This window comes from Fundulus heteroclitus, chromosome 10 (genome assembly GCF_011125445.2).
Source record: "Fundulus heteroclitus isolate FHET01 chromosome 10, MU-UCD_Fhet_4.1, whole genome shotgun sequence".
Lineage (NCBI taxonomy): Eukaryota > Metazoa > Chordata > Actinopteri > Cyprinodontiformes > Fundulidae > Fundulus > Fundulus heteroclitus.
This window is the reverse complement of record NC_046370.1, coordinates 228,849-251,476: the sequence shown is the minus strand read 5'-3', so window position 1 is coordinate 251,476 and position 22,628 is coordinate 228,849. Positions and strand designations below refer to the sequence as shown.

The 22,628-nt window shown below is 39.1% G+C and overlaps 1 protein-coding gene across 2 annotated transcripts in view; it reads left to right on the top strand.

The window, feature by feature from the left end:
- Window positions 1-22,628, top strand: part of LOC105926602 (ankyrin repeat and fibronectin type-III domain-containing protein 1) — a 212,641-nt gene that overhangs the window by 17,545 nt on the left and 172,468 nt on the right. Inside the window, exon 1 of one of the 2 annotated variants that reach the window (XM_036141704.1) lies at window positions 14,580-15,072. The exons of the other annotated variant lie outside the window; for it this stretch is intronic. Coding sequence (XP_035997597.1) covers window positions 14,954-15,072 — 119 coding nt within the window. The 5' untranslated portion in view covers window positions 14,580-14,953. Of the gene's footprint in view, window positions 1-14,579; window positions 15,073-22,628 lie in introns of those variants that run through there. 2 annotated transcript variants of the gene reach the window in all.

The following is a 22,628-nucleotide window of genomic DNA, read 5'->3' as shown; positions in this document are numbered from 1 at the left end:
CACAAATTCAGTGCTGGACTTTTATCATGATTTGTTATGATCTGCAAAAAAAATACATTTTATGAATATACTGTGTAGTGCTGCTCTTTGTTTGCATTTTCTAAATTTTTTTTACTGTATTGTTCTCTTTAAACTAAGCATTATTGGTTTTATCCTTCATCTTTTTGCATGGTTGTGTCAGATTGTATGCATCAGCTGTTTATTCTTCTGATCTGTGTATCCACGAGTGCTAAGTGGTCTCAGATGACGGCCGTACGTCTCGGTCCGAGTGACACCGATTGTGTTTTTCTTGTTGTGACAACCTTTGGAGAAGCACTCGTGTCACATTATGAATTCCACTTCAACCAAAAAAACCCGACGCTGAGCAGCGGCGGCCTGATCGCCTTTCAGATAACGAGGACAATGGGGAACGGCACTCGACGCTGAGCCGCCGCACAGTGAATCACGGAGGGTCAGCTGGACACGGACACAAACAGCCGCAGTGGTCAGTGTCCATCAAAACAGGGTGAGGAGGTCTGAGGGTGTTCAAAACAAAGACGGCAGTGGATGGATTTCGCCGCTGCGTGAGTGTGACTCGCTTAAATGAGCCAAACGGAGAGAGCAGGAAAAATAAGCCCCATCCAGCAGCTTTCAGAGGAAATAATTACGGTTTAGGAGGAACTGTTTTTTTGTCATAATCTAAAACACGTTTATGCACATTTCTTAAATCACCCTATGCAGTTGCACACTTCTTCATGCTAATTTTAAGGGTGCAGTATTAGTAGTTGTGTGTATGTTGGAAACTTTCTCTTTGATGCAGTAAAAATAACATGAAGCTTGCTTAGTAACAGGTTATCTGTGCACACAATCCAGAGCACCGTCCAGGTTCTTTGCCTCGCAAAAGGATTTGTAAACTTTTAATTTTCCCACATTATGTCTTAGATTTACATATAACCAATACAATAAGTGCATAAATGTGAAAATTATACCTAGGTTTCTTTTTTTTGCAAATAAAAATCAGTGTGATGCTTTTATATTCAGCCTCTTGAAGCGATACTTTGTAAAAACAGTAAACACCTTTAACTGTGTGGTTTTATAGTTGCCTTTATCATCTTTTTGTAAATCGTTTCCTATTCTTCTGGTCTGATCATCCCCAGTCACACCTGATAGAGCATCGTCAATTATTTTGACGATTATAAGTATTGCCACAGGCTTTCATTTGGGTTTAGTTCAGGACTTTGACTAGGCCATTGTAACACAAGAATATGCATTCCCTTGGAGCTCTGGCTGCGTGTGCATCTCCACCACAGTCTCAAGACCTTTACAGCTTCTGGTCTTTTTATTTAGCTTCATTTAGGCAACTCTGGCCGGCTTCCCAGCTCCCTGCTGAGGAAAAGCATCTCTCCACATGATGCTGCCACCACCATGTTTAATCATGGGAATGTTGTGTTCACCGTTGGGCTGGGCAATAATTCAATAACAATATATATCGATTGATAGAAAAATGGGGTCAATTAAAAGTTCAATACAACAGTTTTCCTTCCCTTTACATTCTAGCCTATAATGTAGGTTAATACTACAGTCATTATATCCTCCCAACCAATCACAACGCAGACCCAGGAACCAAGCCCCGCCCCCTTGAAAGAGTTCAAAGAGCACGTGTTCTCTTTTTCTTTTTTAAAAACCTGTAGTTTTGGTAAAAAGTTGGTTGAATAAAGGGTTGACTTTGAATTCGGCATTTGTGTTTGTATCTAAAATAAAAAATTCCAGGGCTGCACTTAAAATATATGTTTTAAATCTGTTGATAATTATCAATATCGATCAATATCATTTCTATTTTATTGATTTGCTTTTTTCAATGTCGTCCAGCCCTTGTTCACGATGATATGCAGTCAAGCTCTTCTTCCACACAATCCCACGTGGCCTGTAGTGAACTTTAAACAGGACCCATTCAAGAATTTTAACACCTCATAGTAATTTTCATTAAATTATGCCGTTAAGGCATTTATTTTTGCTCTATATTTAACTTTTTTACATTTTATTTTAACAGTGTCTATGAACTGCTCATCAGTTATCCATGACTTTCTGTTTGCCTGGCGTATAAATGTGATGTGACACAGAGGCCCATTATTTGCTGTTCAAAAAGGGGAAAGACAAGAGAACATTTTAAGTGAGGCAGATGTGTGTTGATCTGCCTAAGTCAGGAGTCATATCTACAATCAGAGCAACATCAGTGGAAACGCAGAAAACAAAGTCCCAGAAAGAGGAAAAAGTGCTCTTGTGAATCTCCTGATGTCAGCAAAATTTCCCTTTTCCTTTTTCTCTGCAACATTTAAATGTTAACAAATTGAACAAACTTGGCCCATTGGCGCGAGAAGCCTCCCACAGACCCATGCTGTTCTCAAAGTCGAGTCTGACGATGTAAAAATAAATCTTTTTGGCCCAGCTCTGTGTGACCAGACCTGAGCAGCTTTTATTGCCGTTAGCTTAATAGACTACAGTCCAGGACTAATGTTGTCAACTAAAGCCATGAGATTAAACCATAGGTTTCCTAAAATAAACCGTGTGAAGGTGCATCAGCGGGATCGGTTAGCAGGATTCTAATTGTGCCGGCAGAGGAATAAATCTGAAGGTTGACGTTGAGGCCGGTTATGGGGAGCATGTCTGAATCCCTTTATGCGCGTACCTGCGGCTGGTGGAGCGCTGCTATGTGCCGCACTGTGGTCCCTCGTCGCTGCTAACGTTGTGTGAAAGGTGTGGGTGTGTGTTTTCAGGCTCTTGTGCTAAAGAGTTCAGCCGATCGATCGGCCTCTCCTGTCTCCATCCGAATTCTCTTCATTCCTCGCTTCTCTGTCATGATTTGTGCAACCCCCCCCCCCCCCCCCCCCCCTCCCGCCTGCCACAGTCCATCGATCCGAGAGGCAGCCTGGTCCGACTGTACTGCCCAGCAGGCACGGCGATATTTTGAGTCCGAGTCTCTGGGTAGAGCGAGCCGGGCGAGACGGAGAACACCGAAAGGACAGAAATAGATGAAATGCAAAGGAGGAAAAAACTGCTAAAGCCGTTAAATTCCTCACTTTAGGCTTCAGATCATTCTTCAGCAGAGCTACAGTTTTCTACATGATAAAGTCACTTTGAACATCCATCTTGGAAAGGCTGTCTAGGTTTTTAATTTGGACCTGATTAGATCATGTTCAGTGGTAACTATTTTTTTAAATAGTTATTTTGTCATGCTGTTGTCTTGGTCTGTTCCCCCGGTTTGTCTCCGTAAAACCTGCTCTCAGCTTTTCTCTCACATCTGGTCCCAATCTGCTCGTCGTGCAAACCGTAGAGGTGGCAGCCATTCCCTTCACTGAGTTTTAATACTTCCTGTTTTTCTTTATCTGTTCCCACTCTGGATCTCATCACCATTTCAGTCCAGCCTCCAGAAAACAGACGGCTTTGTAGATTTGCACGTTGATATTACGGCTCAGTTTTGTGAGTAACGTATTTCAATTCTGGAGTTAAATCACCACAAAGATACGCACAAATTGAACTGCTTGATTGGAGGAATGCTTTTATTGCCATTCAGAGAGTACACTTTACAGTGCACATAGGGGAAAGAATGGATGTGGAGAAGTAGGCAAGTTCTGAAAGACATTGATAAAACAGTGGTTCCTGTTCACCACACCGTAAAAAAAAAATCAAAGGTGATTTTTTTTTTTTTTTTTTTTTTTTTTTTTTTGCGTTGAAAGACGACAGATATTACAGTTAAATTTCAATGTTTGCTTTTTGTTTTTATGTGAGCAGCAAACACAATGGAGGGGCCAAAATTATTTATACCCCAGCCGAAATAATTTTTTTAAATTAACGTTTTGGAGTGGGCTAAATATTAGGGTGATGGTAAGGAGGCCTTCCACCCTGTGGAAACATGCAAAAAATGGTTTGATTGATGTAATGCAATGTTTCTTTCCTTTTTCAGAGGAAGGATTGAGCAGAGCAGTGGGATATTGTCTTATAACCCAACCTTGCTCATCACCGAGCTTTTTCCTAATTGCTGTGGGCTGATCAGGTGAAATTTGAATAAAAATCATTAAAGTTTGCAGTTAAGGTGGCAAAATATGGATAAAGGTTATTAATACTTGTTCAAAGCACTGAGTATGTTTATATATGCATATATCTTGTTTTTGTGTATGAAAAAGATTTTCATGGCTGAAACACGCGAACACAACCGTCCTATTAAATAAAATCAGTTTTTATTTCATTAAATTGCTATAGACATTTTCTCTGTAACTTTACATTTTACAAACAAGGATCAGTGTTTGAATCAACGGCACATAAAAAAGAGAAGTGAGGAAGGCTGCGAAATCTGGTGGTTCAGGGGTAAGAGAAAGGATTCGTTAAAAAGAAATAAACACGGAGGCCGCGGCGTGAACATCAAACCTCTGACGGGAATTTAGACGAACCGGGGAGGAAGGATGGAGCTCCATCTAGGGATAGCTTTCCTCTCTGTGTGGCTCGAAAATAGTTTTGGCAGATGAATAATTATTTCACTGTCAATTTCTATTTTGCTTTACTTTCAGTGTGAAACCAAAATGAATGCTCACTTTGGAAACATCAACCTGGGAGAACTGAACTGAACTGAAAATAAGATTTCTGATGTAAACACGAACAAAATATTCAGAACAGTGACTGCTTGTCAACAGGGGGCGCCAGGGAGCTGCCTCTATTAAAATTGCAAGAAAAAAAGTGTAGAAAGTAAACTTAATTATCACATCTGTTGTTTCGTGAAATGGGTCTGACCTTTGATTTTTCTGCGTTCCTGTTTCATTTTTTGTTTATTTGAGGTAATTTTTGGTCTTCCATGTGACCTGATGCTGTCCTCTGATTGGTCACTTGAAGCGTCTCTTTAGGGTGCAGCTCTCTGCACCCGTGGCCAATCAGAGCTTGTTGTGTCATTCTTCGTCCAATCAGATTTATTCATCATACCTTTCAGTCAAATTCACACCGCTGGCAGCCCAGATGCATGAAGGTCAGTCAAACATGATGCAAAGAGTTGAGCCAGACAACTACAATGCACCGCTGATTAACTATTTTACTCGCCTTACTCTATAAAGAGCAGAGCAGAAAATAGGCATACGGCATTAATGTTATATTTTTGTCAATGTTTCAAAATCAAACAATAAATAACATTATGATCATAAAGGTATTCTTTTTTTTCCTGCAATAAGAAATCTGCATGCCACTGGAATGAATCGGCCCTGACGATTCAATTAGTGAATGTTATTGTTAAGAAAATAATATTCAATATTAGCAATATTAGTTCAGTATGAGAGAAATTAAAAAAATGAAAAAATAATGATTGAATAAAGTAAAACTGTATTTTAAAAAATCTTAAATCATTCACTAAATGCTGACCAGTGCATCTGTAGTGATCAATTAACGTTATTTTCTTTTTTCTTTTTTTTTATAAAATCCTTCACATCATTATTTTAGAATCTCATGTCAACCCATTATTCCTACTTAAACCAGTCAACTGATGCTGAACCTGTTCTCTAATGTGACTTTAGAAAATTTGAAAATGGACTATTGGGCCATTAATTTTAAACTTTTATGCTGATTATTGTACAGTTGCTTATGAATCAAATAAAATAAAAAAGATGTTTCAAGAGAATCACATCTCTCTGTGACAGAAACAACTCCCTCCAGTGGTGAGCAAGCGTTTAACGTTCAGGTTCAAAACCTTCTTAAGATCTAATGATGGGCATTTCTCATGCTTTTATTTTGTTAATCAGCTTCAAAATGCACAGCTCTTGTTTTTTCTCAACGTTTTCCTTACTGGTTAACTAACTACTTGCATGCAGCTTGACACCTTGATGTGTTATTTTAAAGCGAAAAGGCCAAGGAGTCAGCTTTAAGAAAGCTTGTTACTGGTAATCATTCTGGCAGCACTCAGCAGCCTCCCCTACTGGAATCGGGTTAGACTCCATCACTTATTAGACGCTCGCTCAGAAGCAGCCCTATTCACAACCAAATCAACATTCCCGTTTCTCAGCACAGCACAAGAACCCACGGTATCTTTGTGGAATGATAAGATGCACGCTCTCTGCTGAGAAACAACGGTCTGCATGAGTCACGAGTCGAGGCCCCAGCACGGCAGCCCCGGGATAATGCCTGTCTCTCCATCTGTGCGCAGACGTGTCAGTGCGCTCCAGCTGTGAGATCCGCCACAGCTGGGACCTTCGTCCTTCATCTTGGCTGATCCTTGGACTTTCAGCTTCATCTCTTTTCTTTTCTTCTTTCTCTCTGTGCGTTTTTGATCACAACAATCTGGCGTCACCGCCGCGAGTCGTTCACAGAGGCTGTGCAGTAATTCAGACATAAAGATAATTAATGCAACACAGCAGCTTGATTCCGCCGCTAATTCCACTAACACCTGCTGTGGCAGTAAAACCAGCAGTTACACCTATTAGACAAATGCATTGAAACACGCTTCAGCTCCGTACACAGACCTAAATGTACTTCCACTCGGCTGTTTGTGCGTTGGGATTTTCCACCTAAGTGGCTATTAGTACGGCTGCAGGATTTATGCTTACTCAGCATCTATGGAGCTCTAACAAGGTCTGCTATGAATCTACCGTAAATGAATAGAAGAGAATTTAACTGTGGCCAAACTAAATCCTTATTTTCTTTCACTTAACAGCACAGGAGGCTGGTGCTCTGTCGTCTCAGGGTACGACCGCCTGGTCAGAAACTCAGAATTCCTATCTTTTTATTATCAGTGAACACATCACCCTAAGCCCTGCCATAATGTTCATCACTGTTTAGTGTGGAGGCTGTTACCGAGTGAAGAAAGACCAAAGTTATTAATTTCCTTTGTCAGTAGGGGTTTAAAATGAGGTGAGAGGAAGCAGCTGTGTAAGAACCCAGAGAAAGAGTTTCAGCAGATAACAGGAAGGCTAAATGCATGAGATCAAAGTTTCTCTGTTATATTGTTTCTGGAAATCTGAAGGATCTGCTATGGCTAAGATATTAATGGAGACTGCTGTTTTAGTAATAAATGTCATGCTAATCATGCTAATCCCTGATAGAAGATGCTAAAATGCATACTCTGCAGAAATGTTGTTTTTTTAAAGTAATTTTTTTTTTTTATAGTCGCATTTCTCTCACACACCATAACGACACTGCCTCCTCTCTTGATATAAATAATAAAAGGCAGAGGATCCAAAAATAAAACTGTTATCATTTCAGTCCAGTCCAATTTATTTATAAAGAACTTTTAAAAACAGCAGTAGTAAAATTCTTTATGAGAAATCAGAATCAGGTGAAATTGGTGTCAGCTGTCAGTGTTTTTCAGCAACCAGAAATCTACCACCAAACTCTGGTCAGTGCATCGGTTTAATAGTCTTCTTGTTCGGGATGTGACACGATCAACAGGGTCTGGATGTTGCGTTATTTCTCGTTAACGATAGTATCACAAAGCCCTGTTTAAGTCATTTTTATTATTCTATGTCCTAAATATGAAGGTGCGAGTGCTGGACACCTTCCCGTGTCTGTGTTTCAGACTCTTATTTTGAAATAAGAAAGGAAGTAGTTTGTGAGTTGCCCGGTTTTATTGACAGCAGCTAATAAAGGATTTTCACCTGGTTCTTTTAGAATAGAAGAGAACAGCTGGTTGAGTTAGACATCAAACCTTGTTGAACATAAAATTCAACCAACAAACAAGTCAGTTTGACCGCTACTTAATGCTGTGGTGAAATTCCTGAAAGTTTCTGGTAAAAACTGATTATATAAACTTTAAAATAAATAATGAAATTAGATTATCTCCCTGCTGCAGCTCTCTTCCCTTCCATGTGGAGCAAACATAATTACCGACACCTAAAGAACGCGTCTGATCGATAATAATTTGTTACATAGACAAAAATTGCAGACTTCAGATTTTGAAATAGCATTTTTTTTTATCTGCGATTTTATTGCAAATGCGATTAATTGTCCATCCCTAGCCTCCACCATAAACAAACTGTTTTGTTTGGCAACATTTTGGATATTTGGCAGAAAAAAGAAAAGTTCACAGGATGGCAGAATAGCAAGATGTGAACTACAATGGTACCTTGACTTATGAGTGTCCAAACTAATAAGTTTTTTTTTTTAGATACAAGTCGTCTCTTGGCCAATGTTGTGGCTCGTCTTGAAAGCTTAATTCTGCTTACAGGCCAGTTTCAGACCTCCCACCACTAGTGGGCGCAGGAAGCATCACAGTGAAGCAAAGCAGCTACAGAAGCAGCAGCACACAGTGGTTTGCAAGAAGAAGGTGACGTGCATAGACATTATATACGTAGACGCCCCATTATGCACTGGAGCGCATCCTGTGTTGCCACCATGTTGGATGGGTCTCTCCTAATCAAGGCTGACATAGCAGCCGATGGGAGAAAATGCAGAGGGAGAAACTTTGGCCGTATTTTCTGCAGCTTACAGTTACAATAACCGGTGATAACTACTGAAAGTAGATCACACGGTGCAGATCACCATTTTGGGCTGTGATTGTTTCTGTAGATGTTTTACTTGGTGAGAACAACGCAGAAACCCAACAGATGGACCATAATTTTATGCTTATTAATTTGTTATCTCTGTATTTCACAAATTAGGCCTGAGTCACGTTGCCAAATTAAGTAACCTGGAGTTACAGGGTGCAGCACATGCAAGAACCTATAGTTGCAAGTAGAGAAGTGGGAAAACACTGGAATGACCTGGAAATTTTAAAGAACACTTTTCCAGGCCTTTAAAAATGTGTTCACAACACGCACAAATATGAAGAAATGATTGTTGGTGTAGAGAAATCTGAGGATTGTACACGTGAGAGAGAGGGAGTGAAATAAATTTAAATGAACAATCCAACTTGTTTCTTTATTAGAATATAAGCTGTATTAATTTATATATTAATATGTAATACTACATGTCTTTGTTTAAGAGCATTAAAGTATTTCAGTATGAAATCACATATTCATACATTAATATGCCAGGTATGTCTGTTAAAGAGCATACATTTATGAAATATGTTGTTTAAGCAACGTATTTCAGCATGAAAACAACTTTTTTCATGTGTGACAGCATCTTGTATCATAACTACATCTCTGTCGTTTGTAACAAACCAAACCGTGTCAAAATTCAGGGAGTTATAATTTATTTCACTACATTCTACTTTGTTTCCAAATGATACTGTTTTCTCTTATTTATTAGTACATTTTTCTTATTAAACATGTAAAAAAAACATTGTTGCAGTGTTTTTGTAGGCTTCGGGAGCGGATTAATGTCGTTTCAATATATATTTTAACGTGGAAATTAGATTTGACATACGAGTAATTTGAATTATGACCTCCGCCACCAAACAAATTAAACGCGTCAAGGCGCCGCTGTAATTGGAAGTGCGGTGAGAACACCATGGCCAGCCAACCGTTAGCCGCTAACAACGCTAAGATTGGACTACTCAAACCTGTGCTGCATTTTTCTACACGGATTACAGGTTTTGTTAAACTCAATTTCTGTTTTCCTAAAGAATATTGCTAAAATTCTCTTCCGCCTTGTGTTGTGAGGTGAAAGTTTTGTTAAAATTCCTACTTTTATTAGTTTTTTACTCTTGGCTTTTCTACCAAAGTTGGATCTTATGAAAAAGCTAATTAATGTTGAGAGAAAAGCACTGGCATTAGAATAATAAAAAAATTAAAACTTAAGACTTTAAAGTTGTCAGTGTAGGAAACAGGACAGGTGAAATTAAGAACATAAATTATGGCCAGCAGCCTTCAGGGACCCAGTGATCCGTGACTGTCAATCTGCACTCGCAGCAGCAAGATCTCTCCCTCAGATCAGCAATATTTCTTTAATCCTTGACCTGGAAATTTCTTGCTACTCCATGTAAAATGCATGCTTTAAAAAAAAAAAAAATTACAGATTCATCTTTTTTACAGTGTTTAAAAACGGCTCTAGCAAAACTCCTTAATTCCAACGTAGACCCAACAACAAATTAACATATTCATCGTCGTGGAGGAAAAGGCGGAGACGCTAACCTGTGGGGACCTGCAGATAGACGCATGCCTCTATTTTCCCCTCGTCTCTCTGAGACAACGCTGCATCATTTCCACCTCTGAATGACGGCTATAAAAAAATACTGCAATTCAGAAAATTTCAGGTCCCAACGCCTGATCTTAAAAAGACCTTAAGTATCACCTTCTGAGTTTGAACTTCTTCAAAGTTGGACTAATTAGACACCTTTTTCCAGGATTTTAAAACTACATAATTAAAAAGTTATTTTCAGAAATAAGAAGGTAGGAGGGACTGAGACGAGATTGTGGAAAATAGATAAAAAGAATGTCTCTTGTTTGCAGTCCTCCCACCTCTCCCACTGAAGCATCCTGATCCTCCGGAGTGGATTCCCACATAATCCACAGCGATTAGGGCAGTCAGTTCTTCCTGGGGGATTTGCCAAAGCTTTAAGATGAATTTTATTTATTCCAAGTATATTGCAGCACGTTGGTTGGATAAACAGGAAAGGCTTTTCAGGTTCAAGCACACTTCTGTTTCACTAAGCATCCAGGTTTCATTGAGATTCTGTGTTTCGGATGATTCAGAGTCCGACTCTAGCGCTGAAAACAAAGCCGGAGTTTAAGATCCGTCACTAAAAGGGTTCTGGTAAAGTCTGTGCAGCTTTAGTGCTAACACACCAAACCTGGATGAGCTAATGCAGGAATAGGACCAATTGTCTTGGTGTTTTAGATGAGACTTTTACGATTCAAAGCCTGTTAAACTACGTATGTAACACTACCGAAAGTACAAATTTGCAACGGAAAAGTTCATTGCAAAAGACAGAAATGTTGAGAAGCGTATTTCCTGTAGTGAAATTGATTGTTTACGGCAGGTAAATCGTGTGTAGAGCTGCAGTTGTTGGTAGCAAACACCTCAAAGTTGGTCGGTTCAGATCTGACACGAACCTCCATCCTGGGCGATCTTATCACCCTTTGAAAAACACTAAAATCAAGCGTGAAGCCTCTCATGAAGGATGTAGAACAGCTTTAATTGGACATGTTGATGTGTGGTCTGGAATACCATTCCCAACATTCCCTAAAAGTCTGAATGAAAAACTGTCTGCCAGACTCCTGAGCCACATCCAGTAACTATTCTTAATGCCCAGTTATAGGGCCTGCCAAAAGCTTTTATACCCTTTGAACTTAAAAAGAAGTTGCCTTTTACTATAAGAAATGTGTGTTTCTTGAGCTCTGCATTCACCTTTGCAAAATAGAGTAGCTCAAGGTCAGTCGATATGGAAGAAGAGACCCTGTGAACATCGATTTTCCACATCGATTTGTTTGCACTGAATTTTTTTTAGGGGTGTCAGAGTAAACTTGACATTCCACGGTATTCAGATTTTTATTTAAACTGAATTGCTCACTTTTTTACCCGTTTTACTGCACAACCGTGTGCTGCCGTGTGTTTCCTGTTAAAAGGAAGTTGTTCCTCTCCACTGTCGCCTCATCTGGCATCGCTAACTCAGCCGGGCATCTTCTGATAGATAACTTTTTATCTTTTTGCAGTAAATGAGCCCGGGCATTGTACTGTTTTTGTTGTTTGGACTCATTTGGATGTTATCAGACTCTGATTGTATTGAACTGATCTAAATTCAGTTAGATGACAATCCAGTAAGAAGTGGGCCTTGTCTGGGAGACCGCCTTGCTAATATATTTGTTGTGAATTGGTGTTATATAAACAGAGTTGAAGGGGTTTTAACTAATTACTGTCCATTAATGGCAGAATCTGTTTAATTTGTTGGATCATATGATTAATCTAATCAAGAGTTTTGTAAATAACTAAAAAAAAAAGTGACCCAGGTGAGTCAGAATTGTGTCATTGTGTAAATAATAATATAATTTTTAGATGACTGGATGCATTAGTGATCTGCAGGGAAAGATCAGAAGACCCGCTGTCATTCTGTTATTTGCTCAACTAACAGATGACTGTTTGAAGTGGCTCCATGTTTATTTCCAATGAGAGATGTAACTATTCAGGACAGATTTCTCTCCGGGTGTGACGCACTCCTATGTAAAGCTGTCCACTTGTGACCAGATCAGCCAGGACACATGTTAGTAACAGGTCTGGACAGGGCCTTTGACTCGGTAATCAAAAGGAAAAGCTTCAGGGGAAAGTCTCTCCTGGAGCTGAAGCTCGGACAAAGTGTGCAGCAAGTCTGACAGGAGCCTGAAATCTGAAGAATTTACCTTTTTATATTTAACGTTTGAAAATAGACAATAGTTTATCTGGCAGTCTGCCTTCCAGTGTGGAGGAATGCAGGATATGGTGACCCGAGCCAATCAAAGTGCAAAGTTTAAGCAACCAACTACAATAAAAGCACATTTGTCTTCAGTGTGATTCGTTTGATCTTTTATTTTAAGAAGACGTCCTTCATACATCCTTCAGCAACTTAAAACAGCGGCAAAATAATAAAAGATGCTGAGGAATATTGTGATTTCTTGTATTAATTGATAATTGTTATTAAAATTAGTTCGCCACACTCCGAGTTCTGGGCTGCGAAAGACCCAGACAGGTGAATCCACAGTGAAACCGTTAGTATGGTGGAAGTTGTTAATTAGTGAATATGATCCAACAAACAGAGATGCTTTTTGGTCCTGTTATATAAAACACTGACTGTAGTAACCCTTTTTATCCATGTCTGATTATTTTTAGGGTCCTGCGGATCGTGCTGTTCTGTTTCTGTTTTGCACCTTTAAGTTTCTGTCATTTTTCTGTCCATTATGATTTAAGTTCCCACTTCTGTTAGTCATATCTGTCCATTCACCATGGTTCCCTGTCAGGTCATTGCTGTCTCTCGTTCAGACTAATCACCTTTATACCTGTCACCTGTGTCAATTGCTCCACCTGTCTCCTCTTCTATTTATTCAGCTACTTCAGTCAAACTCATTGTCAGGTCCTCTGCCCTTTTCTGGTTCCCTCCTTGTCATGTTCCCGATCCTTGTTTTTTTCCTACATGCATGTTGTGCCATTACGCATGTTTTTAAGTTATTTAATGTTTATCAAATAACTCTCGGCCTGTTGGGTATTGTCTGGTGAATATGGACTCAATCAGCTGATATTGGGACCCTAGTTGAAAGGAATGATTCGAGCACTAACGGCAAACTCTGCCCACATATGGAATAAAGTAGTGACACTTTCTCTTTAAGTTCAATCCATAGAACATCACTGGAGAATGCTATTTACCTAAATCAATAAGAAAAATTAAGAAAACTAAGGAACTATGTACTCACAAAAGGACAAATAAAAATAGTGGAAAACCATCACCATAACAATGATTTGGTGAATATTGGGTTAACTGCAGATCTGAATTAAAGAACCAAAGTTCATCTAATTTCATCTATGAACCCGTTTCCATCCTGAACCGTATCCCGGCGGAACATTTCCAGGTACAGTCGCACGTTATCTTTGGACAGATCGACGTGGAGCCTTCAGGTCTTTGGAAGGTCCAAAGCAGACTTGTGGAGATCCTCAGTTCTCTTCCTGAAGTCTTGGCTGATTTTTATTTTATTTTATTTACGTTTGAGGTGTTGCTCTGCGTTAGACTTGCATGCAGTGAATGAACCTGTCTGAAGCTTACGAAGCCGTGACGTCATCATCCGAGCTTCTCTAGAGTAATTAATAGCAAATTAATGATACGTTTCTGAAATTCCGGCTTTGAATAAAACGTAAAATAAATATAAAAAAACAAACATTCTTCCAATTATTCATGCATTTAGGAAAAATAAATAATTATGGTGATCCTAAATTAACATGACGGTGAGAAGAAAGAAGGTGGTTGTGTGTCTTTTCTTAAGCTGCATGTAAATACTTGGTTTCCGCTGTAGTCTTCCATCCCTGACAGCCTTCACTTTTTGACCTTTAGCAGCACTTAAAGCGTGTCAGTTGGTGCACGGTTCTATGTTGAATTAAAACCCTGCCAATAAATCAGTGGATAGCTAAGCAGCACCACGTTCATAGAGGGAACAGGAGAGGTGACTGTAAAGGAAGCGTGTGGTTGAAGGAACGGACGGAGAAGGATGTAGGAAGCTGTAGGGGATGAAGAAGTGAATAGAAGATGCTTCTGAGGGGAAAAAGGAAAGCATAAGCTCTGGTTTGAAAATGAAAGATGAAGGGCGAGAGCATGTAGCTCTTCCATATTGGTAAGAGCTTCACAAAAAGCTCAACAGGCACGCTTTATTTCTCCTCTGCGCTCCTTCTTCCTCCCTCATCTCAGACCTTCAGCTCTCCGCTTCGGTTCTCCTCACAGTCAGACGGAGTGAGCGGACAGACAGGCGGACAGGTGATTGTGGAGCAAGAGGGAGACAGATGGAGGACGATGGTCTCTGCTCTCCAGCTTTGATTGGACACCAAGTGATGAGACGTGTTGTGAACGAACTCCAGCACAAATAAAATGCATCAAAAGGGACAGAGAAAGAGAGAGAAAGAGGGGGTGGGCTTGGGTGCAAGCATTATTGCAGCTCATGCTCTCCCACGAGCTGGTGAGGAGATCGTCGATGAGCCAACCCCCCCCCTCCCCTTCATTTTCTGTCTCTCCCTCTCTCCTCCTTCTCGTCTGCTCTCCAGTGGAGGGGAGGAGGGGGCAGTGCTCCCGCTGTGTCGATGGGTAGGCAGTTACAAACGTTACTATTTTGAGAGAGTCAGTCAGTGTAGATGCTCCGTGCTCAGTGGCAAGTCATCGAGGAAGCAGAGAGAGGCAGAGAAAGGCAGAGCACGCTCTGAGATGCTTCGGGGAAGGCGGGCGGTGATGCACGGGAAGCCTCGGACCTGCAGCTGAGCCGTACCAGCGTCTGACCAGAAGGAGGACCCCCGAGTCAGGAGGTCGCTCACCCGGGGAACCCCCGCGGAGCACAGACGCTCTCCTGCAGATCCGTTCAGGAAGATCAGGCAAAGGGGGAGACTGAGAGGCGAAGGAAGAAACATGGCAAGTTTTGGCAAACTCACCGACTACTTTAATCGCCGCAAGTCTCGAGATGAGCTGCGGGTGGGCAGGAGCTCGAGACGCAGCGGCAGCTACTGCTGCACGGTGGCAGAGGCCAGGTAACCTGTGTGTATGTGTCTGTGCAAAGGCATGCCTGCCTACATGCTGTCTGCATGACATCCTATGGAGACCTTTCATTTCTCTGCAATGTGCATGCCTTGTCCTGTCAAAGCTCCTTATTTACTAATGTGTGTTTATCACATTTAAAGCAACCAACGTGGTCTGCTGAGAGGCGTAGCGACGGATGTAGACAGACACACCTGTCACGCTGACAGGTGTTTGTTTAGTAGTGAGTCTGTGTGTGCGAGCGTTGTGTAACCTGAGTGTGGAGGTTGCAGTGGATGTGTGCTGTCAGGCATGCTGGTGCCCACTATAGATTCTTCCCACTGACGCACAGCTTTAATATGGAGCCCTTTTTTCTATAGATAGAGCTGAAAAGGATAAAGGATAAAGTCAATATGCTGCTTATATGGAACGTGGGAGCGGTGGAGGAAAGGGGGAAGGAGCCAGCAGCTCGTCTTGGCTCACATGTGTCTGGCTGCTTCACACATCCACACCGAGCGCTTCCTACTAGCAATCAGAATGTGTTGCTGTTTATCATTCAGCGCCATGGAAGTGGATTTACAGCAAAATGTCTGGGGAGGTCAGATTGGACATTGGAGATGCCGCTCCTTGTTGACAAAAATCCAAATTTAACAATGAAATCTCTATTATAAGTAGCAAGATTTATTTTACGTTCAGCTGCTGTAATAAACATGTACTACTAGATGTCCATACATAAATCAAATACATAGCATAATCTCACAGTGGGGGGAAATAATTTCTTGTTTGGTTTTATAAAATCACCCTAAAGGTTTCTGTTTATTTGTTCAGCTCACGTTCCAGGTTCTCTGTAGGATTTAGGTCTGGAAAAGAAGGCTGTTGTTAATTTTCAGTTTCTGGTAGAGACTCCCAGTAGTTTAATCAAAATCTGATAATTTTTAAAAATGTGTTTGTGATGCCATGCACTCCTTACAAGTTCCTCATGCTTTCTAGAGGAAAATGAGTCCACAGCATCACGCATCCTCCACCGTATTTAAGAGTATCCACCAGTTAAGGTCCCAGTGAGGTTACCAAACTCCAGTCGTTTTGTCTTTATGGTAACATGCTACTCAAACGACTGATTGGCATTTAGATAGCATGAGATGGTTATTATGTAACCTTGTTAGCCCAGAATGCCACTCTTTGCTGCAGTCCTCCAATAGTGGGTCTTGAAGATGCTTTTTAACCTCTTACCAATCTTCTCACTGTATGTTTTTTCCAAGATATGTCCGGCGGCTAAATGGATTAGTAATTAAACTTTAACATGCAGTCCACACACAACAAAAATGCTCCGGTTAGATTTACTTTATAGAGAGGCGTTTCTAGTTTTTGTCGTAAAAAAGAGAAGTTAAATATTGGATTTTTCTTTAATTGTTTAATTGAACAGGTGAATTTACTTGATGTTTTTTTTTTTTTTTTTTACACATCTTCACTGGAGGTGCCAATAACTTTACTTGTAGCTATACTTGAAAATAACTCTTCTAAACAGCGAACCATTCACGCAGAGAGAGTTGGATAAAAGTGCTTAATTATATTTTGGCATATTTGGCAGCCAAAAATGATTTTATGAAATCAAATGCATCTTTCCACTTCATTAAAGTTTTACCCAGTTTCTGACACCTTCTGGTTTTGTAGGAAAAAAAAAAAAGGTCTTAAATTACCTCCATGAATTATTAAAGAGAGATGTCTGGAGGGGCATATTTTGCATTCTCTGTCAATTTTTCTTGGGATATATAATTTAATCATCTTGAGCAAACATTGGTTATGTTTTTGCACATAACTCGTCCGGGATTCAAAGGTATAGAGACTAAGTGTTCTTGTGAAAATGTATGATAATACAACCATGAGATAAAGCAGCAATTAAATTCAGCAATTAAATCATGCAACAGCTGCAGTTTTATATATATATATATATATATACATTTTCTAAGGGACTCATTTTTGTATAATATTGCTGTGCAAAACCTTAAAAAGTGATTCCGGGGCGTGCTCCGATGGTGTAGCGGTAGTAAGCACAACTAATGTACGGAGGCATTAGTTCTCGTGCGGTTAATATATCTATTTTTTTTACCTTTTTAATAAATTAAATCATTATTTGAAATCTAGTTGTTATATTAACTTAGGTTATCTTTGTCTTTTGCGTTGCTTAAAATGATAAAATAGCAACATTAATATATGCCCAGGTGCGGGGAAATCTAGTGCTTTCAAGTAAGGCTACAAAATTTCATTCTGAAAAAAATCTCAAAGCTGTAATACAAATTTCTATACCCCTGAATCCACCAAAGTCCTGACATTTAATTACCTGGGATCATTTTTTTACCTAGGTAAATGGAATCCTTTGTAATTTGTTTTCACTGTTCTGAAAGGCAGTGAAAGACAGTTTATGTAAACTGGCTCAAAGATGTAAAAGTAACTGCACTACACCTCCAGTCCAGCAGGTGGCAGTACTAACAAAACCAAATGCATCAACAGCCCCACCGTGAAGCCGTAAAAACGCTCAATTTTGTTTTTTTGATATTTCATTCTTGAGGAAGCTATCCCATTATGGAGCTCACCTTTAATTTCAAACAAACTGAGTTGCTGCGGCAAATTAAACACTGAAACAAACCAAACATGAACAGTTAGATATCAGTTACAATCTCACCTTAAAACAGAAAATGGTGGATGTATTAAACATTTAGAATAAAAATTTCAAATGATCTTTCTTAAACATCATATTCTTACAGGAGATGCACTAATGTGGGTGGATATCTTAAAAAAAAAACAACAGCTCAAGATGTCGTGCCTGTTTAAATCCAGCATCCTTCAGATCCCCACAGTGTCTCTTTTCTCCCACTCAGCGTCTCTTTCTCTCAAGTCTCGCCTTCCTGCACCTCACCATCTTTTTACATGTTCCCTCTCTGAAACTTTCCATTTGTATTGAAACACTACTTTTATCATTTTCTTTCTCTATCAACCCTTTCCTTTGCCGGTTCCCTCAAAAGTCTGTTAAAGCTAGTCATACATATTAACACTCTGCCTCTATTGCCTTTATTTGGATATAAACAGGTGAAAAGATGCTATATGCTATAATATAATTATTCCAATACTGTTTGATCACAATTGGACATGGACCGTTTAGAGATTCTCATGGTCTAATAACTTGGAGTGAAAACAACTCAGAAATCAAAACAGGAAATCAAAAATCCATAACATGATATAATTATTTAATTTCTAAACATTTGGATAAAGCATTGATTGCAATGTAATAATTTTAACACGTATTCATTGTTATTTGGAGTTTTTGACACAGACTTAAGGAAAAAAAATTGTATTGCTCATTCCAAAAGCTGCATTTTTAAAAACAATAGAATAAGTCAGTCCAATTTGGGCCACTCTGTGTCAGACATGGGTTTTTTGGTTGTTTGAAGGTAGGCAGAGCTTCAGGGTCCATTTCTTTCAATTAGCTGTTCAAAAGATTTCCTCAGTTTTAAATTAAAAATAAGTTTTAAATTTAAAAGTGAGGGAAACTCGTTTTCTCCTGGAGATAATCACCGTAGGAATGATGGGATTTGATCTGAATACAAATCACATTATGCGAGATATTGGTTGACCCAGACTTGCAGAGGATCTGGCAAATATTCCACTTTCCTTTACTGTTCATCTTTCTTTGGCTCACATAAGTCATTTTGTATTTTTGAATCAACAGCTCTGTGTAAATGAAGCAAGTCTCTTTTGTTTTGTTTTTTTAACCCAGCAACACAAAGATCGGTGGAACCACTGGCGGTCTGATCACAGAATCATCTTTGAGTAACTAACACAGAAGAGTAATTTAAATACAAGTTTAGGATGTTTCAGTAGCTTATTTGTTTTCTTATTGCATACATTAATAATAATAATAAATTAACTAATTTCATATTTTTATTATTATTCTATTATATGTCGTACTGACAGCGACGTTAAAGGTGCATACCTGCGTTATTTGACTTTTTAAAAAAATGTATTATTTAGTAGCTCACTCTGGTTGCACACAACCAGAGTGAGCTTCTTTTTATGAAAGATTATCACATCCTGCTGTTGTATTAGTCGTATTTTGATGTTTTATACTTTGTTTTTGCTCAGTTTGTTAGTAAACAAACTCTGTTGTGTTTGTTTGTTTTTTGTTTGTTTTTTTTTTTGTTTGTTTTTTTACGATTTTAACGGAAATACGTCCTGCACATGTGCAACGGGTTAAAACAAGGAAGCGGCTAACGGCTATTAGCATCTCCAGGTCAAACAATAAAGAATTATCCAAGATCTAGTAAAAAATAAAATAAATAAACGCAAAAAATACATCATGACCACAGAGTTGACCGACGTGAGTAAACGATATGAGGCTCTTAAAGTTGCTGTAGATCGGTTTATTTAATTAATAACGGTTGGTCTTCATCACGCCGAGCTGCTGCTTTACTGCAAGGCATTGCAGAGAGTCAGGCTCGGTCCGGCATTATTTAATTTTGATTTATGAATTGGGCAAACCAGCATTATGATAGTTTTGCAATACTATCGCTGGATGTCGCCGCATCTGTTTACTAATCACGCCTGAGAGCCAATCATTTTTCGGCTCAAAAAGGACCATCAAAACACTATCAGGATGGAGGCTTGGTGTATATAACCTTATTTTATCATGATCAAACAGTTATTGGTCTTTTTTTATAAACATATTACATGGTTTTATACCTTTTAACTCTTGCAGTCAGAGGGTGGAGCTAAACATAGATAAAGTAAATGATGGGTCTAATCATGAGAAGATGAAAAGCAGCAACAAAGCGTTTTGAAAGAGAAATAAACAATTCTCCTAAAGACAACAAAGACACAAAAAACACACTGATATTCTGGTCAAATACACTCAATTTCTTTTTAAGCTATTTTCTCGTTTTACTCTTCTGAGTAATATACACCAGCGCAATATCGCCCCCTAGCGTGCCCTGGTAAAACTGGACATCTACGAGCTTAACACCGACGATCAGCTGTGCTAGAAATAGCAGTGGCTCATGGAACCAAACTGGTTTATACCTTGTCTGTCAGTTTGTTACCAAAATGTTGAAAGACAAAATGCATTAAAGTGGACATTTCCATCTTCCGTGCTAAAATCATATCGATGATGGACAATGTCTCCCCCTCCATGCATGGAGCTGCTGCAGAGCTCTTTCAGTGACGGACCGCTGCATCCCAGATGCTCTAAGGAGCGCTTCTGCAGATCCTTCCTCCCTGCTGCTGTTAGACTTTATATTCTCTGCTGCTCACAACAGAATCAATAACTGTTTAAATCAGACTAATGGTTGCACGGGTTCTGATCTGACCATTAACCATTAACACTGTCCCCAGATGCTAAGGTAACTTGCATACGCCTTAGCTACTACGGGATGCTGCTACACTATCATGCACACCGCATATCCTAGTATCGTGTGTTATGTAAAGAGGCTGAAGTCTTTTCCAACGTAAAACATTTATTTACTTTTTTTTTATCTTCTACTCTTAGTGTTTCTTTAGAGCTAAATATAGTTTAGACTAGTTTGTACTTTTTTGCTTCTTTTTCATTGCTAATAATTGTGCGTAACTGTCTGTGTGTCTGCCACTGTCACACCCCGATTTCCCCACAGCGGGACATTAAAGGAATAATTTTTCTTATTCTTAACTGGAGCGTGTGTTCTTGAACAACCTGATGAGCAGACGGTGTCAACGAAACAGGGAAAATCGAGAGCTACTTCCTGTCTTACTTGAATGAAGACACTCCTTCAGGCTCTTAATGATACCTTTCATCTAACTCTGCACACTAAGTCAGATGCTGGCAGGAACTAATATTGCTTTTTGTGACAGGTGTCAATAGTAAAGTGGGAACTTGTGTCTCAATGAGACTACCTGCATGAATAAAAGTTTAATAATGGAAAAGATTGGACAGTTTTAATATTGTGAGGGTCTCATTATGCCACTGATGGGCGCGGCTGTAGCAGGGAACGTTGCCACTCAAACTCTGGAATTGGGCTCACAGCCTCATTAATCACCTGTTTCCAGCATTTTGTCCGTGTCAACAGTTTTCATTTTGTATCCCCTTTATCAACTTATTCAAAGATTAGATATGTGTTTGATGTCCACACTATTTTTATAAGAGGTAAAAAAAACAAAAACAAGAATGAATTGGTTTTTAAATCCTTTTCGGAAAATGGCCTTTTCATTGTTTTATCTTGTCTGAAAGGATACAATAAATAAGTTCCTCTTTCGTTTAAAGTGATGTTTTAATTGTTGTATTTCACAAATGTCAGTTTCATACCTATTTTAAAAAAGCTGCCTTTCCCAGACTGAGTCTAAATCTTTGCTGTTTTTTATGTGCAGCTGTGATGAATGACACCAGCTTACGGTAAGCTGCTGACTGATAGGAGATCCCTCTGTGATGGACAACTTAATGTCCGTCCTGAAAGCTAGAGCGGTAGTCCACACTTCAGCTTACTATTAAAGTGGATCAATGCAGCTTCACTCAGTTTATTTGGTTTATTGATCCAGGTGTCTGCTGAACGACTGCGAGATAAAGATAATGATTAATTGGCTCTTAACGTATTGCTCCCAGATTTTCACTTGCATCCAGAGCTGCGGTCGAAAATCTATTTCCTATATTACATTTATCTTCCCCCGACATTCTCTTGGACCCTAACCCGAGGTCTTGGACCGGTGAGAAAGATGGAAAGATGGAAAGGAAAACAACTGGAGCAACAATACAAGAAATATTAAATCACAAAAAATGAAATAAAAATCAGGTAACACAGAACAAACGTGATACAAGTTGCCATTCAGGTGAAGAAATGTGGTTTAGAAAGGAGTTTTTTAGCTAACAGCTGACCTGTAAAGTATTTCAACCTGAGTTACATCAAAGCAGTTTTCCTCTTTCCACCAATCCGTGTTTCTGCAGCTGATTTATAACTAGTTTTTGTAAAACTAACCTGCAAGTTTAGATTTTTCTTTAGAAACTGGGACAACAAATTATTATTATTATTATTATTGCACCTTTGGTATATAATTAACCTTACCTAACAATAAAATGTTTAAAATATAATTAAACAATAAAATATCTAAAATATGTTATTTCTAAAAAAACAAAACAAAAAAACTGATGTAAAATCTACGTGTATGATAAAATCCTGCAGGTTACGGGACAGAGGTCTATAAAATTAAACCCAACTAAAAGAGTTACTACAGGATATCTCATTTACTTTTTAACAGACTGAGACGGGTTATAGCTCGTTAACTTTTTTCTTGTTCCTTCCTTCTACTCCTAAAACTGTAATGTCCACTGCAACCCTTGAAGTTTTTTCATTTATTGTAGCCATTCAGGAGCCAAAAGAGAGCCTTCTGAAGCAATTAAGTATTAATTCAGCCAGTATAATCACTATAGTGTTATTATTCTCCCAGTAGGGAAGTGTTCCATGCAGTCAGGTAAGAAGCATAAAAAAAACAGTCACTCTACAATCTTGGTAAAAAAAAAAAGTAAGAAAACTCAAGGGGAAATATCAATTAAAAACGA